Genomic DNA, 22,368 nt, shown 5'->3' with positions numbered 1-22,368 from the left:
TTCATGTGCACAATCAGTTTTCATGTGCACAATCGAACGTCCCCACAATCATGTAATAGTGCAGATGGCATGCTACTCTACCTACTGTTTCCCTATTCCCGCGTTTTGAAAATCCTGCGAATCAAAGATGCTCTAACTACACTATTTCACTTGTTCTTTTAGAGTACTATATTATCTGTCTGTATGTTCAAATGGGCCCGTGGCAATAAGTTATTGTACGTCTTTTGCCGACCTGCTGTCCGTTTCCACCGGTCCCGACTCCACCGAAGTTTGGAAAGGTTAGCTTAAGAAAAAAAAAAGTTTGGAAAGGTGCTGCTTCTCCCGGCGTCCGTGGAAGACCGACGCGTGCACCTGCCCAAGCCGGTCCCACACACGACGCTCCGTGATTCTCCCGTCCCCCAAGCCCGAATTCCTCCATGTTCTTCCGTTGTTCCTTTTGATTTGAGAATTCCCCCGTTCTCCCGGCCGCGTTCCTGGATTTTGTAATTTTCCTCGTCCAATTCGGCAGTCCAACCTGGAAATTTGACGTCCTTTTCGCGTTCCGCCCCTTCTTTCCTGCCGGCCCACTCCCGCACCCCGAAGGAGACCAACCAAATCGGCATTACAACCCGGGGAAATTCGCCGTCCAGCCAGATCGGACGAGCCCCGTCCGACCTGTTGTTCCCCTTCGCGAAGCTTCCATGAACATGGAGCGCCTGCCGGCGGAGCGCCACGGCCACCGGTACGAGCGGATGCAGCCGGAGCCCGCCGCCGAGGGGGACGCGTCGGCCTCGTCCTCGTCCTCGCCGTCGGCGCCGGCGCGGCGGCCGGAGGTCCTCGCGGCGTCGGCGTCGTTCCGGCTGTCCGAGGCCACGCGGGTGTTCGAGGAGCTCCCGCGCGCCACCATCTTCTCCGTCTCGCGCCCCGACGCCGGCGACATCACCCCCATGCTCCTCTCCTACACCATCGAGATCAACTACAAGCAGGTCCGCGGATCCTCCTGTGTCCCCCCTCTTCTCCGGTTTACGATTCCGAACATTTCGTACCTCCCATCGGTGATGCCCGACTCTGCTCGGGTTCCTGGGAAGTCGTGCGAATTCGATGTCCTGCGATGCTGCTGATTAGTCCGAAATTTTGCGTGCCCAAAATCTATGATCAAGTTAGGCGCCCCAGTTTAATTAGACAGCACTTACTGTCGTTGTAGCTACGCTTCTGGTTGTTGCCTCAATTGCTTCGTTTGGTTCTAGGTTTTCACGCCATCAGTTGATTTGAGTGGCCAGTAATCCAGTATGCTAATAGCAGGACATGAACACGAGCATTTGAATTGTTATATTCAATTTTCTCTGACTGATGACATTGCTAGTAGGGTGTGCCTATTGCGTTGTCGGGTGCTCGACCTTCATGGTTTGGTGTTAGAAGGCAAGGCCTCCAAGTATGAAATTGCGTCAGGTTATTTGTTGGCTCAAATGCGATTCGGGTAAGCACAGTTTCAGTTCTTCTTCTGAAACGATGGCCCAGGCTAATTAGCAATGATGGGTTTACGTTCAGAATGTCCATGGACATGTTTGGTGTCTCATAGCTGGACGTGTATATGAAATTTGGATAGTAAGAGCTACCCTCGCAGGTGCAAGTGCAACATTGTGCCAATACTCGCTCACAAACTACTAACTAGAACTTTGGTGATTTTCTTCTTCCTTATAAAATTTGCTGAAAGTGCTGAGTTTTCATTTGGTTACAAAAACTTAGGACTGCGTCTATTTCATGAACTGGGCTTTCAGATAAAATTTCATGGATAGCTGTTGTTATCCTTATTGAGTACAAAGGATTCGTGATGTAAAATGTGCCAACTTCTTATGGAAAACTTTTTTGTTTACCCAATAACTTCTAACGTTCCATGTCAGCGGTAGGCATCTCGTCTCAAGTTCTTGGACAAAAATAACCACTCCTGTCCTTCTTGGGTTCTTGGATGATTATTTAGCGCTTACACGTCTTTTTGACTAGGATTGACCAATTTCAGACATAGAACTTGATTCTTTAGAAGATATTAAAGAAATTGCAGGACATGCATGGCTAATAACTGATACTTGCATCAGTTTGTATATCAGAGGAATGCATCCTAAATTAATATATTTCAACCATTTTGACCCCTTACATTACAAAATAACCGTAGTGTTGATTGCTGACCTGTCTGTCCTTACTCCTTAATAATTTGGTGCATGATTTAGTGGTCAACAGGTTGTGAAAACAGATTCTGCTACCTTTTGCATCAGATACCTTAACATGCAGTAGGGTACTATCTGGAGCATAAGTTTGTATTAAGTTCAAAGTTAATAGAACTTAATGATACATCGTACAAGTGCACATGTTCATAAATGCACGAGCAAACACTAAGCTGTCAATAGAGAAGGAACCCATGGGACACATGTGCCCTGGAATTTCTTGCTACCTAGTGTTTGTATTTGCTCAAATACCTAGCGAAAATCATGATTTTTCGTTAGGTATTTAACCAAATAGGTACTCCCTCCGTAAAGAAATATAAGAGCGTTTAGATCACTACTTTAGTGATCTAAACGCTCTTATACTTCTTTACGGAGGGAGTACTTGCTACTTGTGATGCCTATTCCCTCCTAATATGTGTTCTTTTGTTATTATTCCATTCTTATATTTCTTTACAGAGGGAGTACTTGCTTCTTCTGATGCCTATTCCCTCCTAATATGTGTTCTGTTGTTATTATTCCATTAAATACAGATGTGTCATATGTGGACTAAATAATGTTCACTACTTCTATCAGTTTAGGTGGCGTCTTTTTAAGAAAGCTTCACAGGTTCTCTATCTACACTTTGCATTGAAGCGACGTGAATTTCTTGAAGAATTCCACGAGAAGCAGGAACAGGTTGGTTACACGGCTATCTTGATTAATGTCGACCTTTTAGAACTAGAATTCAATATATCTATACCCCTATATAGTGTGCGAATAACTTTGAAAGATGGTCGTTGGATGAAGCCAATCCGACGGTGCAGAGATGGCAAATCCGAGCACTACTGGCCGTTGGATATCATCTACATTCCACTAGATTTTGCCACATGTACAATCTAGAAGACTCCATGGTTGAACTTAAGCATAATGCACAAACCTCAAAACACAAGCACTTCTCCTTTGTTCTAGAATCTTCCGTATCATAATTGCCCAATTTATATTTCTAGATGAATTGCCATTATTTGTTTTTTACTTTATGCTTGACAACGCACAATTCCACGAATCTTAAAATAGATTAGCTTTTTTTATAAAAACTAATTGATTTTGAATGAGATGAACTATAAGAATTAAACGAACATCTACATCATGCATATATGACTCAAAGTTTACATGCTATAATGTGGTATTTATTCATAATTTGGTTGCCAAATCTCATGCGTGCAATGCACGTGTACCTTACTAGTAGTGGATAGTGCCAGAGGGAGTAACAAACTATATAATTATTGTATTCCTATTGTGTCCTAAGTTGAGTAATGTTGTTTCATACTGAAATAGATCCATTCTTTATAGAGAAAGTGCAAAAAGCTTTTGTATATCTTTCATCAACGTTGTGTTTGGATGTCTGTATTGGAGGCCTCCGTATTGTATTCGTTTCAATTCCAATTCAGCTGCGAAACTGTAATGGACATGAATACGAATTCGATTGTTTGGGTGTTAATTGAATTGGCTCACGGGATCCTACTGAGGTTTCAATACGAAATCATGTTTGGATGTCAAACTATGGAATTGCATAGCAACATTAGTATATGCATCAAAATAGAAGTTGTATAATGTGTGACTATAATTGGATGATTATATAGCAAAAAAAGGAAACCAATTATTCTAGAAATCCAGGACGACACCATATAATATTGATGCAAAAGCAAAACACAAATTATTAGGCCAAACCTGCAAGAGGATACATTGGTGATTAGCAAATGAATGAGAACAAGAGGTCAGGGGTGGGAAGAAGAAGAAATTGAGTTGTGGCTAGCTGGGCAGAGGAGGACCAGGAGGTAGGGAAGAATGGTGGAGGAAGAAGGGGGCCCGTGTTGTTCTTGCCGGTTCCAGCGGCAGTGAGGGCCACTGCGGCTAGACAAGATGGGGCGGCTGAGAAGGCCTGAGGTAGAAGAGATGGGCTCCAGTGGTGGGCCACCGTAGTGTCAGGGAGGAAGGTATGGGGTGGCACCAGAGGGGACTGCAGACGCGACCAAGAGAGGTCAGATGGGATCTGGCCGCGGAGAGCATGGCCGGAGAAAACGGGAAGGATTGGCGGCGGAGGAAGACAGAAGGGCGTCGACCTGCGCCGCCTTCGATCTGCCTGGGCGCAGCCGTCCTCTCCCGGTCCTTCTGTCTTCCGTGGTGGAGGGACGAAGGAACGAAAAAAGGCCCGAAACGTTTTCTTTTGCGGGCTTGAGTCAATATGGCCGAATTCGGAAGTGCAACCCTTCAAATTGCCGCGAGGAGTGGGCGCGTGCGAGCGAAAACTGCTCTGTATTCGTTACCGTTTCCGTCTGTTGTTTCAGAGTACATCCAAACACCTGTATTGGGGGTAGCCTAGTAGCAAATCCAATTCGATGGCCCAATACAGACATCCAAACGCAGCATAAGAGGATAAGAGGAGAAACGACATATATACAAGTGTTCGGGGGCATAATAGTCCACTGCCGCTGCACGCACACAAACACATGTGAAACAATACATCAACTCAAACGAGGTAGGCCCATTTAGTTTTCACAAGTTATGATAGCAATGTCATTCGTACAAAAGAAGCAACAATAGGTGAGGGAGGAACAAATATGTGCTTGAAAATAGGAGGGAATATAGGACATCCATTATGTATCCAGTGAATTCGATTAGGTTGTTTGGATTATTGCGTGGTTTCAGACATCAACAAAACTGAGAGTTGACATTGATTGTGTAAGCTAGGAAACAAGGAACAATTTGAAACTCGTGGTTCTTTGCGTGCTATCGTTCCTAGCCTGCTTAGTGTATCCAGATACACATTTTTTTACCAGTTAATCAAGTTTTTGTTCTCAAATTATCTAATGAGTTCAAAAAAGTTTCTCTAATATGATACTGCAAACAAGGAAGTTCAATACATATTTTTTTCTCACATGCCTTCTTACTCTCTTTTATTGAATTCTGCCACCCTAAATCAGTTAACACTTGGATAACTGTCAGTATGATGGAAAATAATCCACTTAAATCCTAGAGCACTGAGTTGATCTTTATATACTGTGATTTAAGGTCAAAGAATGGCTCCAAAATTTGGGAATTGGGGATCATATGCCGGTAGTACATGATGAGGATGAAGTGGACGACGTAAATGTTCCTTCGCAACCCGATGAAAGCTCCATCAGAAATAGGTAAACATCTTTTTATATTCATGAAGCTGGAATGACTGATGTACAGATACTTTGTAAAACCCCAAAAGTTGATTTAGAGCAGTTGAGTCTCCATATGTTATCCCATGCATGCAGTAAGCAAGACACTGAACCTGTTGTGGCAGAAATGTTCCTTCAATTGCTGTTTTGCCCGTCATTCGACCAGCTCTTGGACGCCAACACTCAATTTCTGACCGAGCAAAAGTTGCCATGCAAGAATATCTTAACCATTTTTTTGGAAACTTGGATATTGTCAACTCACGGGAGGTACAAGTCCTTTGTACATCCACTTTGTCAATTCCAGCAGTTATTAAGCATTAAAAAGCCCATCAGAGCAACCCATGTTGTATATTCTTAATTTATGTCCTAGTCTTAAAACTCTTCAAAAAATGCAGGTTTGCAAATTTTTGGAGGTATCATGTTTGTCATTTTTGCCGGAATACGGGCCTAAGCTAAAAGAAGATTATGTTTCAATTGGCCACTTGCCAAAAATTCAGAAGGGCCATAAGGAGAAATGTTGTTCATGTGGATTGTTTAGTTGTTGCAAGAGCAGCTGGCAAAAGGTATCAAGCAGAATTTTTGTTGTTCAAGTTTGCTATTTTGTTATCATTGTATCTGATATATTCAATTGAATGTTTTGCCAATAGGTTTGGGTTGTCCTGAAGCCAGGATTCTTGGCTTTACTCAAAGATCCTTTTGACCCAAAGCTTTTGGATGTCATTATTTTTGACGCATTGCCACATATGGATATAAATGGAGAAGGTCAAATCTCTCTAGCAAAGGAGATCAAAGAACGCAACCCATTGCATTTTGGATTCCAGGTGCACTTTTCATATTTTAATTTCCTGTGTTCACTTAGCATATTTGTTTGACATGACCTCGTGCAATTGCTACAAAGTCCATGCAAATTCAACACATTTTACCAGAAGCAACTTTACTGGGCTACAAATTAAGAAATACCATGTCTCATTATCTCGGGCCTACCAACTTTATTAGTTCTGTAATATCAAGTATGTCTAGCCATCTTTCGAAAGTACCACATAAGTTGCTGCAAAATTTTATGAGCAGTTGAAGAAGTTACACGGGAAATGTCGGTTATGGCCATTGTGTGGTTGTTGTGTTTTCTAGTGCTGCCTTATGAAGTTTAGTTATTTACAGAAATATTCACTAAAATGTACTCATAAATTTGCTGTTATGGGTCTAACGAAGATGCTATCAAATAGTTATCTAACGGTAGAATACTATAATTGCTTCTGGATAGCCATTGAATGCCAAAAAGAGCCTTACTAGATTGTTACTGTCTGCCTTTGTGGTACAGATCTTAATGAACATTCGTCTGTAACATCTGGATGTATAGCTGAATGTCGAGTCTTGTTAAATTGACATCCTGTTGTAAGAGTGACACTGTTTTAGCTGTTAGTATGAGACTTGGAACAGGAAATTGTAGTTAACATGTGATATTTATCACTTTATGAGATTAATTTGTCTCTATCGCTTCCCCTTGTGATACAAAATTTATTGTTATTCCACAACCATTTTGAATAAGTTGATATGTTTAGTGAAGGCATGAGATTGTGGCATTATCGCGTAAAAGACTGCAGAAGCTTGTTGCTCTTTTATGGAGTACTTCTGTAGTTAAATACTTATATTGCATACACTCATAAAAAGCAGCACAAATTCCCAATGAACCTGGTAGTACAAATTTGAGGCATGGTTGATTTGCTACCAAAACTTGGCTAGACAATGTTTAGGCAAGCCGATGCCAAAACTTGCAGTTGGCAACCTTTTTTAGAGTTAGCAAGATAATTGGTAGCCAATATTCTGTCAAGCCTGAATCTGTTGATGCTATTCACTGGTGAAAGGTATCCTCTGGTGGCCGGACAATTAAGTTACGAACAAAAAGCTCGTCTAAGGTTAAGGATTGGGTTACTGCAATCAATGCTGCTAGACAACCTCCAGAGGGCTGGTGTTACCCTCATCGCTTTGGTTCATTTGCACCACCAAGAGGCCTGTTGGAAGATGGGAGTATGGCACAGTGGTTTATAGATGGGCAAGCTGGATTTGAAGCAATTGCTTCCTCGATTGAGCATGCTAAATCCGAGGTTTATTTTTTATTTCCAGTTACTCGACAGGAATGTATCTGCCATCGTACATAAGTCTAAGATAATTGAAATTTGATCCAGATATTTATTGCTGGCTGGTGGCTCTGCCCAGAATTGTATCTCCGACGTCCCTTCGAACATCATGGGTCATCTAGGCTTGATGCTCTACTGGAAGCAAGAGCGAAGCAGGGTGTGCAGGTATTGTAGTTGCTTTATATTTTCTAATCAGAACTTGCTAGGTGAACTCATGAAGTGTGTGATATTTGAACTATCATCGTCACCACTTGTAGTTATATATGTCAATCCATGAGTTGGAGATTTCTATATCATATACTTTGGCAAATATGCTGCTTCATAAGTTATCCCAAGTATAATCATCTGAAGACATCTCATTTGTATTATAAACGTTTATTCTGACCTCACAAGGTCAAACAAGAATACAAAAACACCTCCACAAGTTGGGCAGTATGTAGAAAATACCCCGTCATTTTAGCCTCTTTGCTCTCAATACATTCTCATCCTTTTTTGAGCAGAATGCATTCTCATCCTTACTTACTTTTTGTGTATGCTGCAAGTGATAAGCTACTCATTACCATTGATGTTGAGACCGCAGAAGATATTTTGCAACCCATAGGCAATATGATTTGCAAAACATCTTTCGACATAAATACCATTCATGTACAGGTCCCATATGCGAATAATTGAATGTTTTTATTTATTTTTCCTGTATACAGTATTATAGACAGGAAAATACTGTCATTGGATTTTCCTTGATAGTTTTCTTTGGCTAGTACATGATGATAAAGTCATAGTCAAAGACGTGCATCGGAGACTAAGAATAAAAACTTGCTTACGTGGGTATATATATATTTTTTATATGGAAACTTCTAGATAAATAGAGGGATTACTGTTGAAGAAGTTAAGGGTGCGTTCGAAGTTCAGGAAAAATTATAGGAATCGGATCCTACAGGATTTTATGCACTTGGTGTGTTCGGGTTGAAGGAAAGCTCTACAGCAAAATGGAGGAAAGGTTTTGATTCCTGCAGTTCCGTACAGATTTCAAGGGAAAAAGAAAATCCACTCCAAGCTCTTGTTTTCGCGTGGAAGCTCGAGGCAAGGTGTTAGCTCGCCGAATAAAAAATCGTTGCATGGAGCCAGCTCGGTAGAAGAACCTATCACGGGCAATAAAATATTCATAGCATACTACTTTACACATCGGCCTGTTTTCACTGTTTTCTGATCCTATGTTCTGCACTTATGCCTCATCCCCGATCCTACACTTTTTCCTGTTGCTTTGTTTTAGAAACCTGCAGTCCGAACGGGCCCTAAGTTGACTTTGTGCCATATTTATTTAGCATGAAGTAATATCTGATTGTTGATATAAACTGATAATTACTAACTAATGAATTGTGTACTTTCTTTTGCAGATTTACATTCTAATGTATAAGGAGGTTGCTCTTGCCTTGAAAATTAATAGCTTGTACAGTAAAAACAGGCTACTTAACATTCATGAGAATGTTAAAGTTCTGCGCTACCCAGATCATTTCTCAAGTGGTGTATACTTGTGGTACGGCTGATTTTTTCAACTTTTTGCTATGTTATTGGGGAAACTCTAACAATTTAATTGTTTATTAACTTTAAGGTCACATCATGAGAAAATTGTGATTGTCGATAATCAAGTCTGCTATATTGGAGGACTTGATCTGTGCTTTGGTCGCTATGATAGTCCTGACCACAAAGTTACCGATGTTCCTTCTACGATATGGCCAGGGAAAGACTACTACAACCCTAGGTAAGTAATTTAATCTTTCATCCTTAGCTTTAGATATTCTGAACTTCCCATATGCTTCCTTTGTAAATATACCTAAATTTAATCTCTTGTACATAAGGGAATCTGAGCCGAATTCTTGGGAGGACTCAGCAAAAGATGAACTTGACCGTACTAAATATCCTCGTATGCCATGGCATGACGTCCAGTGTGCTCTGTACGGTCCACCTTGTCGGGATGTAGCAAGGCATTTTGTCCAGCGCTGGAATTACTCAAAGGTTAGTTTGCTCCATTGATCTGCTCATCAGAGAAAGCGTTTGCCCACTTTTTATTGTAAATTTACTGTCACTTTTCCCAGAGGAATAAAGCTCCAAATGAGCAAGCAATTCCGTTGCTGATGCCTCATCACCACATGGTAATTCCACATTACAAGGGCAGAAGTAAAGAAGCAAATGGTGAGGCTGAGGGTAAGCAAAATCATGATGAGAATGTTGATGTTAAAAAGACAGCCTCCTTGGCATCAAGTGCATCAAGTCAGGACGTTCCATTACTTTTACCTCAAGAGCTTGAACCTCAGGCATTGCCTGATGGAGATTTAGCGATGACTGGCTTTGACATTAACCAGGCTGATAACGCAAACAAAACAGGCTTCAAACAGCCTTTGCTCAACCGAAAGGCAAAATTCGATGCTTCTCGTCAGGATTTACCTATGAGAGGTTTTGTAGACAATCTCAGTTCCCCGGAGTCTGCAACTATTAGGCGTTTTGATTCACCGAAAGAAGATAGGCATCACATGGATAAGAAATGGTGGGAGAGGCAGGAGCAAGGAGATCAAGTTGCTTCAGTACTTGACATTGGGCAAGTTGGACCAAGGGCAACTTGTCGTTGTCAGGTAGTGTTTTGGTACTATGCAATAGATTTCAAAATATTTGGTGAAACTGAGGAATGAGGTTCATGTATATCAATTGCATTGCATATCTCCATTTTATTTAATTTTTCAATGTTTTTGCTCAGGTTATTAGAAGTGTTGGTCAATGGTCAGCTGGAACCACTCAAATTGAAGGAAGTATCCACAATGCCTACTTTTCTCTAATTGAAAAGGCAGAACACTTTGTATACATTGAGGTCTGTATTCATTGTTTGAACTTTTAACAAGTAAACCCAATTCAAATTGTCAGTAGTTTTTACTCCCTCTGTTCACAAATATAAGACATTTTTGCATTTCAATTTAAACTGTCATCCTGCATTTTTTTACAGAGTGAATACTGGTTAATAATGTAAAGTGATATTCACCATGCGTTCTTGTTACTTTCTTATTTCTATGTATTTGTGGTGATTAGTGTGATTTAGATGATTCATTTTCTGCAGCGTAACAAAAATATCACATTTTACACATACATTTTAAAGTTTGTAATCAGAGTGTTTTTTACGAGTGAATTGTAAGTATACTGGCATATTATCTAAACATCCTTTTGGTTGGCCTTTTGCAGAATCAGTTTTTCATATCAGGCCTTTCAGGGGATGACACAATTAAAAACCGTGTGTTGGAAGCATTGTACAGGCGTATACTTCGAGCAGAGAGAGAGAAAAAGCGCTTTAAAGCCATCATCGTTATACCCCTTTTACCGGGTTTTCAGGTAATTTTCTGCTACAGGAATACGGATTGTGCTGTTTCTCTGTTACTGAAATAATCTCATGGTAGGGAGGCATTGATGATGGTGGAGCTGCATCTGTGAGGGCAATTATGCACTGGCAGTACCGGACTATCTGTAGAGGCCCTAATTCGATACTGCAGAATCTGTATGATGTGATTGGTCTTAAGGCCCATGACTATATTTCCTTTCATGGTCTCAGAGCACATGGTAGGCTAACTGATGGAGGTCCCGTGGTTACTAGCCAGGTAATGTCAATATTTTTGAGTCTGGGAGCATGTTTTGTGTCCCTCCAGGGTGCCGAATCTTGTTCATTTGGCTTCCATATATTTGTTTATGATATAACAAGCCAATGTCGTTGTAGTGCTTGTTGCCACGATGCTTTTTTACTATTTATCACATAAATTCCTTTTAACACGGTCTGCCTTCCAGATTTATGTACACAGCAAGTTAATGATCATTGATGACCGCATTGCATTGATTGGTTCAGCTAACATAAATGATAGAAGCTTGCTTGGATCAAGGGATTCTGAGGTATGTATTTCTCAGATTCCTTTTCTGTATATAATGCACAGTGTATTTTGTATGCTGGTCCTGTTTTATAAGATTGAATTCGGTCAACAGTCCTTATTCTGCAATGTAGAGCCGATGCAACATTTAAAATGGTTATAAAAATACACTTCATTTCAGCTTCCTATCACTTTTAAGAGTAGGCTAACTTCTAACCAGAGTACTATTTTTTTGCTTTCGTGGCAGGTATTTTCTGCATTGTTAACTGTATTTAGTCAACAGCAAATCGCTTATACCTAAGCAATGTGTAAATTGCCTGTAACTAAGTAAATGTGTAAATCGCTTATAACTAAGTAATGTTTTAATCATGAGTAGGGCATTTTGGAGGACGAGCTCCATGGAGCTCGTTTTTTTTTGAAAAATTCAAAAATCACATTCTGTAAAGTTCCAAAAAATTCTGGAAAAAAATCATAAACGTTTATATGGATGTGTTTTACATGTGTGTAAAGTTTGACGATGATGCATTATGGTGAGAGCTACACAAAAAAGACAAGTTCGTGCATTTTTAATAGTGAACAGTACAGACACTGTTCATCATTTTCAAAATCACGATCGTCTTTTTTCTGTAGCTCTCACCATAATGTATACCATCTCCAATTTTTATACATGCACTCCCTCCATAAAGAAATATAAGTGATCTAAACACTGTTATATTTCTTTACAGAGGGAGTATTTTACATCTGTATGAACGTGTGTGATTTTTTTTGAATTTTTTGAAACTTCAAAATATGATTTTCAATTTTTTCAAAATAAAGAGCTCCATGGAGCTTGTCCTCCCTTTAGCGTCTTCGGTAAATCACTTATACTTAAGTAATGTGTTGGTGATGGAAGTGGGTTACATGATGCTTTTCTCCTGCTACTTCCAGATTGCTGTGGTCATCGAAGATAAAGAAGTTGTTAATTCCAAAATGGATGGAAGACATTGGGAAGCTGGCAAATTCTCTCTCAGCCTACGGCTTTCTCTCTGGGCGGAGCACCTTGGCCTTCACCGAGGAGAGGTTTGGACTATGTTTTTTTGCTATCACTCTTTGCGCTTGGTAACGTTCTTAATAGTAAATCCTAATAGATGTTTAGGACATCGAAATGGTCTAGAATACACCTTTGACTAATAATCCTTTTTCACATTTTTATTTGAAAACTTATTAGCTATTATGTTATAGAAGTACTTCTGATTAGAAATATACTAATATCATTTCCACAAGACAAGTCAAAGTATATGTGTGTATTTTCTTGTTCAAATATTTGTTATTTTGTACCGCATACATTCTGAACTGACATCAATTTAGTAATAGATGGAGGCATAACATACGGATGTTAGGCTGAAAGCCACGATTTTAGGTAGAAGTGATTAAGGATGTGCATTTATCCTGTTGTTTACCATCTTTATGTCTGTGCTTCCTGGTATGTCTTGTGCACCCAGTCCATTTCTTATCTTTAGCAGTCACTGAGTTACGAGCCTGTTTTTCCAATGCTAAGAGCATCTCTAGCCCTTCACCCAAAAACTTCCCTAAGACCTGCTTCCTCCCTAAGAACTTTAACCCCCTAGACCTTCTCCTTATATATTTAACCCTCTAAAATTTGTGGAGTTAACCCTCGAGCTGAGCAATTCCTGCCCAAATTTACTCCAACCGAGCAACTCCCTAAGAACTTCCATGCTCAACCGCCTCCCGCCGCCGCCGCGCGATGTCGACGTTGGCGCCCTCCGCCGCGGGAATGGATGTCTTTGTTCCCATCGAACCCTCCGATTCCGACTCCTCTTGCCATGGAAACGGTAGGGCAAGGTCTTGCTGCCCGGCGCAGCTCCATGTTGGACCATCCACACACCCTCCTCTACACCTGGCCGCCCTCCCATTCCTCGAACGTAGTGAAGAAGCGACGCCAAAGGCCGGGCGTGTCGAAGGATGGTGCGGCGGTTTGGGAGAAGGCTGCCGTCGCCATCGCCCCCTCCACTCAAAGTTCAAAAAAGCGCTAGGCGTAAATTATGCATTTGGCCACCTACTTCCGCCTTGATAGCTTATGCGTTGCTTATGCGCGATTAGGCGTTCCGTACACAATCACTACAGTGTGAAGAAATAAGCCAGATGGGCTGACCTAGCCCATTAAAGCACCGGCCCATTTATCCTCTTCTCATTAAAACCTCTCGTTGATGCACAATGGATAGAAATTCTAGGGATCCTCCTCACGACACCTCTCTCTCTTCCTCTCTCCCTTGTTGCACCCATGGCAACCAGCCAGCGAAGCTCTATTTCTCGCTGGGGGATCTCAACCCCTTGGGAGTGGTCAAATCCTCTATGGGGAGGATGAATCTTCACTGTGTAGGTCCAATCCTTAATGGGTAGATTGATTTCTCGTCTGAGGACATGATTCCTTGCCAGAGATGGCTGATTTCTCAACGGAGGACCTCGCCCGCCGCCTTTTTTTGAACTATGCCTCCATTGTCCCTTCGGCACCAACTGAGGTCACCAATGCCAGCGTCGTCGATTCCGCCCGCTAGGTGTTTGACACATTGCCCGATAGGTAATTTTCTCCCTTTTTTTCTTTATCAAACTCTGTGGTGCATTGTAAATTAGTGATGGATATGCAAATTGGAAGCTGCCATGCTCAAATGTGGTGATGGATTTTTGCATTTGAACAAACCGAAGCGAAAAGCCAAGAAGACAAGACTTGCTTCCAAGGTGGCGTTCGATGAATCTAACACCATCGGCTCGAGGAAATTGCCTTGTCTATGGTGGATGTAAGCCCAAGAGGGAGAAATGGTACTCCCAAAGTGGAGGAGATCGACCCGCATATTATGAAGAAGCTAACAAGATTAGTGAACTACGAGCCTGAGGAGGATGAGACTTTGTGCTATGCTTGGTTGAACATCTCCCTTGATGCCCACTGTTGGAGCCGATCAAACAAAGGAAACCTTTTGGAAAAGGATTGAGGAATAATATGCATGTAGTGTCCTGATTTGATTCCCTCCAACATACAAGGTTCTCTTGCTCATGGTTGGATTGTCATCTAAGATTTTTGCAGCCGGTGGTCCGGTTGTGTTGAGTAATAGAACAACTTGCCTTTGAGTAGAGTTTCAGTTAATGAGTATAGGCCGTACACGCAAGAGCTATACAAGCATCGGAGCAAGTGGTTTGGTAACAAGCCATTCACCACTTTGCACCATTGTTTCGCCGTGCTCAAGATAAATGAGAAGTGGGCGAGGAGGAACTTTGAAACAACATCGAGAAGGTTAAGATTTGAGGATCCCCGTCTCCACTGATCTCAAGGATGATGGTGAGGGTGATATGATAGGGGAAGAAGCCCCACTCCTAGCTCTTGTTTGGATGGGAGAAAGAGATGGAGAGGAAGAAGAATGGTGCACTTGGTGCCTACAAAGGAGAACTTAATGCTATCATCAAAGGAGATGGCGGCCGAACGCAAGCTAGAGAAGATGGTGAGGTGGATGGAGCTCAAAGTGATGGGGAGGAGAGGTTGAGAACGAAGGCCTTGGCTGAGGCATACTTGATGGATGTTGAGGAGAGGAAAGTGCGTGCTGGCGAGCGTAGGCTTGCAATCAAGGAGCAAAGACTTGCAATCGAGACCTAAGTGGAGATGAACAATAGGAGGTCAAAGAGTGCCAAATCATGTTCATGGATGCAAGCGGGATGGACAACAAGACAAAACAATACTGACAGCTCACTCGTTGGCAAGATCGATGTTCTATGGTGGTGGTAGTAGTAGTTGTAGTGGTGGCAATGGGAGTGCATGATTTATGTTACATGTGGTGGCTTTCGCGGTGGCTTTTGACGAAAAATGTAGGATGCGGTGGCTTTTGACGAACTATGTTGGATGCAGTGGCTTTTGGATGGGATGTGGTTGCTTTTGATGATAAATATGTTGGATGCAGTGGCTTTTGGATGGGATGTGGTGGCTTTTGATGATGAACTATGTTGGGATGCTCTATGTTGATGCTTATCGTTCAATTGGAAATGTTATTGAAATGTGTGAGTTGTTATTCAAAATTTTGAATTGTTTATAAGAAACATTTGAATTATAGGGAGTGTATAAGCAAATTTTGAATTATGTATGCAAAAGGATGGAGGAAATAGCAAATGAAAAGTATAGGGAGTTAAGTTTAGGGGAAGAACTAGGTGCAAGAAAGTTTAAGCCCTCAAATTTTAGGGAGGTTATCCAGGGAGTTAAGTTTTAGGGAAGGTGTAGAGATACTCTTACAACTACAAGGGCATATGCCTGTCTGATGGTGTTTTGTGTTGTTTGTGTGATATTTTTATAGAACATATTAGAGGGGCGATGCTAGTTCACGCGCGGCTGCGGCAACGCTCGTTTTTGGACTGGTCCCCGGTTTGGAAAGTGCATCGATGGGGTGGGATAGTTTAGAGCAACCGGCGGGTTTGGATAGTTTAGAGTGGGCCCCACCGCCCTGAAAATCAGGGGGGGGGGAGAGATTAGTAGTTGACTAATTTGATGGGCTCTCAGCGATTCATATGTTAACGAGCCGTTCCACATGTGCATGACCAGATCCACCTGGTGGGCCCCAAAGGAAAAGGCTGTCGGCTGAGTGCTTGGCTTTGGATGGATCGACCGCTCCAGCGCGCGGGTGTGAAAGAGTCTCTTCTATATTAGAATGTAGTGATGTATTATACATCATGTGAAGTTTTGATTCAAGGAATAGAAATAATCTGCAAAACCCTTAAGACTAGTTAGTTAGGATCTTATTGAGTGTTTGGATACTTTTTTGGAAAACGCAAAAGCATCTGCGTTTCATTTCATTGCAAAGGTAGAGAAAGGAAAGCCTCGATAGAGGCATGATACAATGTACGAAGAAACAAAACTGACACCCTAATCCCTAAAAACATTTATATGTTCACACTTGTATGATGTATGTATAGATAAATGATCAAAACTATCCTGCGCCGAACCTCCTTCGTGTGGGCTAAAACTCACCTACCGCCTTGGTTAAAACCTGATAAAAGAAAATTACGTGAATTTGGTATATCACAAGCATGCTTGATAAGGATGTCTTCTCTTTATTGTAGGAAACAAGAAAATTCCGTGCATTATTCAAGTTCACAAAATATCATTTTCTCTTGCAGGTTAACCACATCATGGATCCTATGGATGATACAACGTTCAAAAATATCTGGATGGCCACTGCTAAGGTGACAGAAACAAAAATGTTGTACCCTGAAGTCATAGTTCATTCAAGAATCAAGACTATGATTACTAAGCATATGGGACGTTCCCTATAAATTACGTTATATTTGGTATTTGCAAATTCTTTTGTTGATTTCCTTTATTCTTATTACTGAATTACCTGAGCATGTCTGGCAGACAAATACCACGATTTACCAGGATGTATTCTCTTGTGTTCCCAACGATCTCATCCATTCAAGGTATTTATCAACAGCCATTTCATCTCAGTATTATTTCATCCCATTGTTGCATTCTCTGAAACATAATAACCACACAGGACACAGTTTCGGCAAAGCATTGCTTACTGGAAGGAAAAAATTGGCCACACTACAATTGATCTAGGCGTTGCCCAAGAAAAGCTCGAAACCTACCAGGATGGCGATCTCAAAGGTGCCGACCCTATGGAGAGATTGCAGTTGGTCAGAGGCCACCTTGTATCTTTCCCTTTGGATTTCATGTGCCAAGAGGACTTGAGACCATATTTCAGTGAAAGCGAGTATTACACATCTCCACAAGTTTTCCATTAGGTTGATTTTCATGGAAGAGTTGCTCTCCCAGTGCCTTAGTTGTACATAGTACAGGCGCCAGCTTGTAGATGTTTTTACAGGAAATGAAGAAAATATACGGCCACGTCAGGCAGTTTACAAATATACCCCATTCACCGGAGTTCTGTCTTTTTGGGCAATTACCCGTGCTCAGATTCTTCTTTTTCCAACCAAAGAATATAGGAATATAGTTAGTTCATTCGACGGCTCTGGTTTTTTTAGGTGAGAAATGCCCCTGTTCAGTTGACACTTTTCCAGTCCAGAGAATAGGCTCTTTCTTTAAAGCTGTCTTGGTTGTACATTATGAATTATTTTTGAAGAATAAGTACATTCTAGTTGGCCTTGCAATGTATGCACTATTAATCTCTCCGGTGTGACTTTTGAAACCTTTGCTGTCTTGTGTTTCATCTTCTCGAGAATTACTGTACATTCTAGACAGAACAATCATCCCATCTTGAACTGATGTGTTTCTGTGATGTTATGAATGAGGATGTATTTACCCAGATGAATGATATAACGAATGAAGATGCACGTACCCTGCACCTCTTCACCGGTAATCATTAGACGTCATTGCATGTGTTTTGGCAGAAGCTGGTAATAAGAAACAGCCGAGGGTTACGTCCATACTATGTAGCTATATCCTAATAGAGTGTGATTACGTCCATATTTCGCCCATGGTTTCTCACAGAAGTCCTGGACATCTCTCGAAGGAACCACTTTAGCAGTTAGCTCGTCGGCTAGATGCCCTCCAGCCAACACAAGCTACAACCAACTTTGTAGCTTCCTGCAGCAAGACCAACAAACCCACAACTCTAATAATCAATGGTTTGTAGCTACATCAGCACTTAACTAACACAGGGTACGTGATCGTTTTTAACTAATGTAATAAGGTTATAATACTTTTGCATTTTTTTTATACTCCCTCCGTCCCAAAATAAGTGTTTCAACCTTAGTAAAACTTTGTAATAGAGTTACAAAGTTGAAACACTTATTTTCGGACAGAGAGAGTAGGTAATTGCAATAGTATATATACGGTCGCCTCACCAGATACCCAAATAAGTTTTTATCTAACTGCTTTGGCGATTGAGCTAGGTTTGTAACTGTTTATCTAACTGCTTTGGCGATTGAGCTAAGTTTGTAACTGTTGAGCAATAGTGCCTTGTCAAGCCTACTCGGTGGGCAAAGCTTGGAAAGCACTTGTATGAAAACACTTATGGCACGATCAAGCTACATCAATGATCTGATGTTTTGAAGTCGTAGTTGTGAAATTGACGAAACGTTAATGAATACATAGTTGATGAAAACGAATCAAGGATCCTTTCGGAAAGCCGTGGACATGCATTCATTCCTGCAGGCTGCAGGTGTATTACAGATTAAATTTGGGTTAACACATCCAGTGAATTCTTAGTGGGAAAACATGTGCTCGTGCTTGCACTCACTGGAATCTCAAATTTGTTTCCTGGTTCGGCAAATCCATTGGCAGTCAGTGTCGATATTGAAACTTGCATCTCCGCCACAAAAAAGAAAAAGAGAAAAAGAAAAAAGAAAATCAATGCTTGTGGAACTGGAAATGTCTAGAATGTGTCGCCTCCTTCCGTGCCCTATTTTTAGCCAAGCACCAACCAGTCTAGCTAGGTGTCCTGATCATGTAGGCCAGATCTGATTGCTAGGCACCTCTGAACGGGACGGGACCCAGTGCTATGATACCACCACTCATCTCAATGCCTCATCGGCTGTGTCCTTTAATTTCTTGCCTAGTCATTCTGACGATATAGTGGGCGCAGCGCTGTGGGCTCACGCGTGTTGGTCGACGTGGATCCATGCCATCTTGTTGGCTTTTCCTTCTTAGGATCCAGATCCCTACTATCCCACAGAAGCTACTTGCACGGATCAGATGGGAGTTTTCCGTAGCACTCCGTCTCCGGTGTTCTCCTGTACTTGCACAGATCAGATATTTACTCCGTTTCCGGTGTCGCGTGTACGAGTCACCAAGCACTGCGCATATCGTAGCTGCACTGGGCACCGCAAGCGACGCTCTCTCGTACAGTACATGCATGCGCACGGTGTGATGTTTTTCTTAAGAGTCCAAGGCAATGGTAGTTCGCACAAATCGAATGCCATTCAATCTAGAATTGGCAAATTTTCACATACTTCTCAAGCTCTTTTTTGACACTAAAAATCACATAGTTCTCGAGACCGGAGCCCGTCTGATGGCCGATCGAGGAGAGCACGAGTGCACGTTGCCTGCCGGCGACTTGATTCTCAAACGCAACCTAAATGATTAGACATTCTCTTTGCGGGGCCTAAATGATTAGATTAGACATGCGTGAACATCCCGATCGAAGCAAATCATACAACACAAAACCATACATCTCTGCTCCATGCATCACGAGCAAGAAACAAACAAGCACTCCCTTCATCTCATAATGTAAGACGTTTCTTGACACTAGTAAAACGTTTCTTGACACTACAATGTCACATTATAGGACGGGGGAGTACATTCGATGACGGCCAGAACACTACATATATTTTGGATATTTCGACCCAACTTGTTCCAGAATAGATATATAAAGGTGAGAATCGCGAGTACGGACATTAGATGCCAAGCGGCGCCGTGCTGCCGTTGGTTTCCAGCTCACATACAAAGCCCTCGGACCTCGGTGCGCCGCCCCCGTAGGCTGCAACTGCAAGCAAAGGTGTCCGCTGCTAGGCGTATAGACATGCACACGGAAGATTCTAGAGCCTGAGGCTAGGACCACTAATTCCAATATAGGAATCCAGAAGTCGTACGTACACTCCACTGATGAGCACATAGACATGGATGCAAAACCGCTTTGGTTCATGAGCTGGTGCACTTTGCTTCTTCTGAGGTGGTTAGTGCGTTAAAGCCATACATAAGAGGCTGATATGCACGCGGACAAAGTAAACAAGCACGTAAAAACAACAGGAGGGAACTATACCATTTCTTTTTTAAGGGAGCTAAACTTTTGCTTGAAAACAAACCAAAAAGATCACTATGAACATTTCAGATGCTGAAGGGGCAATTAGGATTGTCTGGCCAGGGTCCAACTCCATCCATGATCCGTGACCTGAAAACCACAGACAATTGTACTGCCATGATTTAAGACGAATAGAATGAAAGTTTTTTTTAATGACGGATGCAACGTCAGAAAGCCGAGGAATTAATTTCCGGCGCCGCCTGGGGGAGAAAGCAGAGCTACTCTAGCTATCTGCTGCACCTGCATGCATGGTGGGGCTGGTCCTGGTCCTCTCCTGGTCTGGTTGGTAGAACCACACTCACTTGCTTGGCTCATTCTTCGCTAGTGGACTGGACTCATCCACCATCGATCTGGATCGTCCTATCCTGCAAGTTGCATGATAAGATATGTCGTTTGGAATTCCAGCTGGCCAATTTATTGAATCTAGATTTCATGCTTCCACTGCATCCCGCGTGCACCGACATGGTTGTGTCACCGAAAGTTGTTTGTCATGTACACAGACCTGTTGATGACTTTTCATTTTTCAGGCTGTTGGATCTTACTACAAAAATAATAATTTAACCAGCCTTTTTACATTCCTGGTGACACTGCTCCAGATCTATCGATCGACCTCTGCTCTCTCCGGTGCATGCATGCGTCCATTCTGTTTAACATAAGCTAGAACAAAGCTTTCTTCCAATCATGGGGCAGATGAGGACAAGTTGCCACTGGATCATCATGGCCGGGCGACGCATCTGCTGATCGGCATCATACAGCAGCAGCAGAGCAGAGATGGCAGAAAGATGGATGAATGGATACGGATAGGAGGAGGCCACTGATTAGTGATTACCACTTACCAGGAACACCTGCTAGCTTTATGTCCCGACTCTGATAGCGTCCATCGGCAATAATGCAATCATGTACCGATGTACGAGTAGTATCCATTTCTCGCTGATCGGATCCGATCCAGGGGTGACTGACTGATTGATGGCTGTTGGTGATGATCGACATATATCACTTTCGGCCATTGCCAACTGGAGTCCCTGCCGGGATATCTGGTCGGCATATTCGTCTGCGGTGCGCGTCTTTATGACTCACACCGGTGTCATTCGCCACGGATCCATGTACTGCTCGCCTAGTGGTCAGGTCACATGTTGTTGGCATTTCTGTTTCTGTCGTGGCTGTTGCGCTGTAAGCCGGAAGCGATTTGCAGTTCGCAGGCGTGCCTTCCCGGACGGCAATCCACCTTTCCTGTTGAAAAGGCTGTCAGGGTAACGGAGAGGACGTCCACAGTTTTTGGCCCAGATCGTAGGCTTATGTGGCTTAATCTGTTCCTTTTCTTTTCTGGTCTACTTTGTTGTGGGTTACTATTCAGAATTGGAAAATGTGACAGCCAATTGGAAATCAAAATGTAGCTTTCGACCGGGGGTAATTTTCCTTCTCATCTTCATCCTCATTGGCTTGTGGTGGCAAATAATCATGATCACACAATCTTGCGGTACCAGTACAGTGTGTACTAGCATGATGATCTCTTTATTTTGAGTGTATTCTTGGGCTTTTTTTTAAAAATAAACTCTTGCTTGTAAAAAGTGGGTTATTGGATCCAAACATAAGAACACGAGGGTGAGAGGTCGAAAAGCATATTTTATTGCAGCAACTTTTTTTGACATGTGAAAATGCTCATGTAGCGTAGACATGTTTCTGTTTCAAATTTGGAAACTATGACAGGTTGTGTGCGTTTGAAAATAAATAAATAAGAACTTTTATATTTTTAACTAAACGAAAGCAGCCCCCACAAAATAATACTTAAAAACAGCAAGAAAATTGTTTTTTTGGGGGGTGGGTGGGGGGGGGGGGAGTGAGAGAAGAGGCATGTTTTCATAGTCCACCAATAGGGATGAAAACTGAGCGAAAACTTTTCCCTTTTCCGGAGGGAAACAAAAACGAAAACAAATTCTTTTACGCGGAAACGGAACAATGTTTTCTGATGAAATAGACATGGAAACGGAACTTTTCGTTTATGTGAATATGGAATTTCGTCTTTACTATGTCAATGGCTGCAATGTAGCCCAACCATCAATCCATCTTCTACTACCACGCAAGTACTCAACTAGACCCACACAATTGTCCAGTACTATTACAATACTATGCTAAGTCACTAAACTAATCATATTATTTTA

At 42.0% G+C, this 22,368-nt stretch overlaps 1 protein-coding gene and 1 long non-coding RNA gene across 5 annotated transcripts; one reads left to right on the top strand and one right to left on the bottom strand.

The window, feature by feature from the left end:
• The first annotated feature begins 241 nt into the window (after window positions 1-241).
• LOC109768018 (phospholipase D zeta 1) lies at window positions 242-17,573 on the top strand. Of its 4 annotated transcripts, none has more exons than XM_020326748.4 (20): window positions 242-965; window positions 2,772-2,873; window positions 5,247-5,365; window positions 5,509-5,650; window positions 5,779-5,946; window positions 6,031-6,204; window positions 7,246-7,485; window positions 7,567-7,683; window positions 8,913-9,052; window positions 9,128-9,277; window positions 9,375-9,531; window positions 9,612-10,145; window positions 10,268-10,378; window positions 10,744-10,890; window positions 10,956-11,153; window positions 11,338-11,439; window positions 12,342-12,473; window positions 16,566-16,631; window positions 16,804-16,865; window positions 16,943-17,573. In XM_020326748.4, the coding sequence occupies exons 1-20, from the start codon at window positions 681-683 to the stop codon at window positions 17,190-17,192; spliced, it is 3,396 nt and encodes a 1,131-aa protein (XP_020182337.1). In that variant the 5' UTR covers window positions 242-680; the 3' UTR covers window positions 17,193-17,573. The 4 variants fall into 4 exon arrangements, with proteins under 4 accessions (XP_020182337.1, XP_073353488.1, XP_020182339.1 ...); XM_073497387.1 differs by having other exon boundaries at window positions 335-965; window positions 5,480-5,650; XM_020326750.4 differs by having other exon boundaries at window positions 383-965; window positions 2,777-2,873; window positions 5,480-5,650.
• A 2,455-nt stretch (window positions 17,574-20,028) lies between these two features.
• Window positions 20,029-20,266, bottom strand: LOC120962058 (uncharacterized). The gene is made up of 2 exons (XR_006661999.2): window positions 20,171-20,266; window positions 20,029-20,075 (listed from the first exon to the last, which is right to left on the bottom strand). It is a non-coding gene; the product is annotated as an uncharacterized lncRNA (long non-coding RNA).
• Window positions 20,267-22,368: the final 2,102 nt, after the last annotated feature.

This window comes from Aegilops tauschii, chromosome 1, assembly GCF_002575655.3.
Source record: "Aegilops tauschii subsp. strangulata cultivar AL8/78 chromosome 1, Aet v6.0, whole genome shotgun sequence".
Classification (NCBI taxonomy): Eukaryota; Viridiplantae; Streptophyta; class Magnoliopsida; order Poales; family Poaceae; genus Aegilops; species Aegilops tauschii.
This window is presented reverse-complemented; position numbering and strand designations above follow the sequence as displayed.

Bases quoted from the DNA above. Each gene is read 5' to 3' on its own strand.
- LOC109768018 (XM_020326748.4), top strand. From the start codon at position 681: ATGAACATGGAGCGCCTGCCGGCGGAGCGCCACGGCCACCGGTACGAG. The intron at 7,486-7,566 runs GTTTATTTTTTA...AATTTGATCCAG, and splicing joins TTGAGCATGCTAAATCCGAG to ATATTTATTGCTGGCTGGTG. The intron at 16,866-16,942 runs GTATTTATCAAC...ATAACCACACAG, and splicing joins AACGATCTCATCCATTCAAG to GACACAGTTTCGGCAAAGCA.